This window comes from Alexandromys fortis, unplaced genomic scaffold (genome assembly GCF_014885135.2).
Source record: "Alexandromys fortis isolate MF-2015 unplaced genomic scaffold, M_Fortis_MF-2015_v1.1 scaffold_152, whole genome shotgun sequence".
NCBI lineage: Eukaryota > Metazoa > Chordata > Mammalia > Rodentia > Cricetidae > Alexandromys > Alexandromys fortis.
Window position 1 is genome coordinate 3,303,276 of NW_026068045.1, and position 5,937 is coordinate 3,309,212.

Consider the following 5,937-nt stretch of genomic DNA (forward strand, 5'->3'; position numbering starts at 1 on the left):
AAAGAAAGAAAGAAAGAAAGAAAGAAAGAAAGAAAGAAAGAAAGAAACTGCCCTGACCATATGGGTCTTTGTGGAAGCCAATGGGACATTTTCTTAATTAATGGTTGATGTGGGACAGCCCAGCCCCATTGTAGTTATAGCATTTGGGCTTCTAGCACCTGCACTGGTGGTCCTAGATGCTGTAAGAAAGCAAGCTGAGAATCCACAAGAGCAAGCCAGTAACCTGTTTTTCTCCATGGCCTCTGCTTCAGCTCCCTTTCCAGGTTCCCGCCCTAACTTCTGTGTGTGATGCTCTTTGCTCCTCAAGTCACTTTTGGTCATGGAGTTCATCACAGCAATAGAAACCCATATTAAAATATATACCAACTGAAGTTGGGCATGGTGGTGCAAGCCTTTAATCCCAGCACTTGGTAGGCAGAGGCAGGCAATCTCTGAGTTCAAGGCCAGTCTGGTCTACATAGTGAATTCTAGGACAGCTAGGGCTACACAGAGAAACCCTGTCTCAAAAAGAACCCAAAATAATATATGTTGGAGAATAACTTTGTGTTATCTAACCCAAGTTATTATATAATTTGTATCTAATATAACAAAATTCTATGTTAATTACATATATCATTTATGTAATTATATATTTTATCTATAATATAAATAATCATATGTTTTTAACTAACTGGAGACCTAGCTTGGCATAGTGGGCTTTCCTCTTATGAACAAGGATTTAGGTTCAAAGCCTAGCATCGCCACCAAAAAAAAAAAAAAAAAAAGGAAGAACAGGGGACCTAAAGTAAACTATGTAAGTAACAATGTAGAGAGAGCATATACACATGGCTGTTGAGACAGGGGTCTCACTACATGCCCCAGCCTGCACTTGACTCTATCGTCTGGTCTCAGCTTCTAAGGGCTAGAATCAGTTTTGTGCAACCACACCTAAATTGCGTGTTTATGTATATATTACATGTGCATATGCATGCAGCACGTGATTATGCATGCATTTACATATCTCTTCTAAGATTTTGCTAAAGGTTAATTGCTTTTCCTCAAGATATATGTCATGAAGCTGAACAAAATGGAACTGTTACCATTTCAAGCTGATGTAGAAATTGGTCAGATTATTGAGGTCCCCATTGCAATGTATCATGTCAATACAGAAACCAAAGAGACCATCGCATTCACCGACTGCTCTCACCTACCCCTGGATCTCAACTCGGATAAGCAAGGAGTCTTCACTCTTTATAAAGAAGGCAAGGCTAAGATCTTTCTACTTTTCTCCTTCATCCTTGAATTAAGGGACCAATCACCTCTGTAGGTTAATTTATACAATTCCTTCCCTTCCTCTCTCTCTTTTTCTCTTTAACACACACAAACACACACACACGCATGTGCGCACACAAACACACACACACATTCATGACCCTGCTATGTGGCCTACGCTGACCTTGAATTAATAACCTTCTTGTCTAAGCCTCCTGAGTACTGGCATGAAAGAGGTGTGCTTCTCTGTAACACCTGTACCCTACACCTTCTCTGTAACACCTGTACCCTACACCTTCTCTGTAACACCTGTACCCTACACCTTCTCTGTAACACCTGTACCCTACACCTTCTCTGTAACACCTGTACCCTACACCTTCTCTGTAACACCTGTACCCTACACCTTCTCTGTAACACCTGTACCCTACACCTTCTCTGTAACACCTGTACCCTACACCTTCTCTGTAACACCTGTACCCTACACCTTCTCTGTAACACCTGTACCCTACACCTTCTCTGTAACACCTGTACCCTACACCTTCTCTGTAACACCTGTACCCTACACCTTCTCTGTAACACCTGTACCCTACACCTTCTCTGTAACACCTGTACCCTACACCTTCTCTGTAACACCTGTACCCTACACCTTCTCTGTAACACCTGTACCCTACACCTTCTCTGTAACACCTGTACCCTACACCTTCTCTGTAACACCTGTACCCTACACCTTCTCTGTAACACCTGTACCCTACACCTTCTCTGTAACACCTGTACCCTACACCTTCTCTGTAACACCTGTACCCTACACCTTCTCTGTAACACCTGTACCCTACACCTTCTCTGTAACACCTGTACCCTACACCTTCTCTGTAACACCTGTACCCTACACCTTCTCTGTAACACCTGTACCCTACACCTTCTCTGTAACACCTGTACCCTACACCTTCTCTGTAACACCTGTACCCTACACCTTCTCTGTAACACCTGTACCCTACACCTTCTCTGTAACACCTGTACCCTACACCTTCTCTGTAACACCTGTACCCTACACCTTCTCTGTAACACCTGTACCCTACACCTTCTCTGTAACACCTGTACCCTACACCTTCTCTGTAACACCTGTACCCTACACCTTCTCTGTAACACCTGTACCCTACACCTTCTCTGTAACACCTGTACCCTACACCTTCTCTGTAACACCTGTACCCTACACCTTCTCTGTAACACCTGTACCCTACACCTTCTCTGTAACACCTGTACCCTACACCTTCTCTGTAACACCTGTACCCTACACCTTCTCTGTAACACCTGTACCCTACACCTTCTCTGTAACACCTGTACCCTACACCTTCTCTGTAACACCTGTACCCTACACCTTCTCTGTAACACCTGTACCCTACACCTTCTCTGTAACACCTGTACCCTACACCTTCTCTGTAACACCTGTACCCTACACCTTCTCTGTAACACCTGTACCCTACACCTTCTCTGTAACACCTGTACCCTACACCTTCTCTGTAACACCTGTACCCTACACCTTCTCTGTAACACCTGTACCCTACACCTTCTCTGTAACACCTGTACCCTACACCTTCTCTGTAACACCTGTACCCTACACCTTCTCTGTAACACCTGTACCCTACACCTTCTCTGTAACACCTGTACCCTACACCTTCTCTGTAACACCTGTACCCTACACCTTCTCTGTAACACCTGTACCCTACACCTTCTCTGTAACACCTGTACCCTACACCTTCTCTGTAACACCTGTACCCTACACCTTCTCTGTAACACCTGTACCCTACACCTTCTCTGTAACACCTGTACCCTAGACCTTCTCTGTAACACCTGTACCCTACACCTTCTCTGTAACACCTGTACCCTACACCTTCTCTGTAACACCTGTACCCTACACCTTCTCTGTAACACCTGTACCCTACACCTTCTCTGTAACACCTGTACCCTACACCTTCTCTGTAACACCTGTACCCTACACCTTCTCTGTAACACCTGTACCCTACACCTTCTCTGTAACACCTGTACCCTACACCTTCTCTGTAACACCTGTACCCTACACCTTCTCTGTAACACCTGTACCCTACACCTTCTCTGTAACACCTGTACCCTACACCTTCTCTGTAACACCTGTACCCTACACCTTCTCTGTAACCCCTGTACCCTACACCTTCTCTGTAACACCTGTACCCTACACCTTCTCTGTAACACCTGTACCCTGCACCTTCTCTGTAACACCTGTACCCTACACCTTCTCTGTAACACCTGTACCCTACACCTTCTCTGTAACCCCTGTACCCTACACCTTCTCTGTAACACCTGTACCCTGCACCTTCTCTGTAACCCCTGTACCCTGCACCTTCTCTGTAACACCTGTACCCTGCACCTTCTCTGTAACCCCTGTACCCTGCACCTTCTCTGTAACACCTCTACCCTGTGCCTTATTTATTGGCTTTGCTGGTAATTGAACTCAGGGCCTTGTATAGGATGCTGAGCAGTCTGGTCTGGGCTACAGTAGGAAGGTACACATCAACTCAATAGAAGCATTGGGCCCTCGTGGGCACATGAAGGCATTATGTTTGTTTTGTTTGAGGCAGGAGTTGCTCTGCGCAGCTTGGGAGAATACTCTGCCTGAGCCAAGTACTAAGATGACGGGCACATGCCACCATACCCAGAGAAGGTTATGATTTTAAGATTTTTGGGGGGGGATGGGGGAATTTGGAGAGATGGCTCAGCTGTTAAGAGCACTGGCTGCTCTTTCAGAGGTCCTGAGTTCAATTCCCAGCAACCACATGGTGGCTCACAATCGTCTATGATGAAATCTGATGCCCTCTTCTGGTGTGCTGAAGATCCATGTAATTAATAAAGTACATAAATAAATAGATAAGAAGGGTTTTTGAGACAGGGTCTCACTATATAGCTTTCGACTGGCCTGGAACTCACTATGTAGACCAGGCTGGCCTTGAACTTCTGAAGTGATGAGACTAAAGGTGTCGTCATGCTCAGGCAAATCTTTTCAGTATTTTCTCAGGTGTGTGTGTCAGCATGGACATGCGTACTTGAGAGCTGGTCCTACAGAGGCCAGCACTGTTGGATCCTCCGGACCTGTAGATCAGAGTGGTAGTAAGTGGACATGTGGGTGCTGGGAACTGAAGAACAGTCAGTACTCTTAGTCTGACTGAGACATTTGTCCAGCCCTAGGTTATACTTCTAATGGGTTAAAATTATTCTCTTTCTATAGCCTAATTTCTTAAAAAAAAAAAAACCAGCTACTTATTACTCTGAGTTATGGTAAGCTTTGGGGTGGGTATCTGTTTGTTGTTGGGACAGGGTTTCCTGTAGCCCAGGCTTGCCTTAAAGTTGCTTTGTAGCTGAGGCTGGCTTTGAACTCTGGATTCTTCTGGAGCCACCATGTCTGTTTGAAACCATGTCTTTTGATTGAAAGGTATTAAAAGCCCTGGACCGGAGCACTGTTCTAGTGTGCACATAGCAGCCATGTCTCCAGGCCACACTGTGGTGACAGTCAGCGTGACTGGGCATGAAGAGCAGGTTGGGAGCAGCGCCACATTTGCCGCGTATGAGCCTCTAAAGGTGAGCTGTCCGTCGCTAGGCCTGGTAAACCCTGACTGCTCGCCATCCGTTCTCTCCACGAAGGCTCAGCGGTCAGGATCTGTGGCCTTTTTACTGTTATCGGACCTCTGTGGCGTGGAAGTTTATCCCCCAAGCTTCCTGAATGAACTCATTCAGGCGCAGCTTTTCTTTTCTTTCTTTTTGTTTGTTTTTAGACAGAGAGTCTCATGGAGCCCAGGCTGAACTTCAATTGGACATGTATCCAGGATGATCTTGACTTCTGCTCCTCCTGTTTCTACAGCACAAGTGTGGGGTTACAACAGTGTTCAGTCACTCTCAGTTCATGCCCTGCGGGTTGGAACTCAGGCCTCATGCACACTAGGCAAGCTTCCAACCAACCAACGAATAAGCAAATAATCCCGCCCCCAACTGAACCACATCCCCACCTGTCAGTAGAAATAATATAATAATGTTGAAATAAGAGCGGCGGCGGGGCTGCGTCCCCAACACCCCGGCCGCTTGGCTAGCTTATGCCCGAAATAACAACACACAAATTGTATTCATTTAAAGAACTGCTTGGCCCATGAACTCTAGCCCTTACAGGCCAATTCTCGCACCTGGACTAGCCCATTTCTAATGGTGTGTGTAAGCACCCTAAGGTGCGCTTACCGGGAAGATTCTAGCCTAAGTCCATCGTGGGTTGCAGCTGCCTGGGAGAGCTGAGCATGGCGTCTCTGCTCCAGCAGAGCTGTCGGGTCTCTCCCGAAGCAGAGCAGAGTCTGACCTCACTTCCTCTTCCGCCCAGAATTCTATTCTGTTTACTCCTCCCATCTATGTTCCAGCCATGAGGCCAAGCAGCTGGTTTATTATAACTTAACCAATGAAATCAACAGATTGATATATGACACTCCCACATCACTTCCCCTTTTTCTGTTTAAACAAAAAAAAGAAGGCTTTAACTTAACATAGCAAAATTACATATAACAAAACAGTTATCAAGTAAAAATTACAATAATCTATATCATAACTAAGAAAAACTATAACTATAGCTAACTATTCTTAACTCCATCAAACAGTCCAGAAAGATACAATATTACCTAA

The 5,937-nt window shown here is 45.4% G+C and overlaps 1 protein-coding gene across 1 annotated transcript in view; it reads left to right on the forward strand.

Moving 5' to 3' along the window:
• Nucleotides 1-5,937, forward strand: part of Nup210l (nucleoporin 210 like) — a 128,169-nt gene that overhangs the window by 45,910 nt on the left and 76,322 nt on the right. The window contains exons 12-13 of the mRNA XM_050166310.1: nucleotides 1,031-1,241; nucleotides 4,712-4,857. Coding sequence (XP_050022267.1) covers nucleotides 1,031-1,241; nucleotides 4,712-4,857 — 357 coding nt within the window. The remainder of the gene's footprint in view (nucleotides 1-1,030; nucleotides 1,242-4,711; nucleotides 4,858-5,937) is intronic.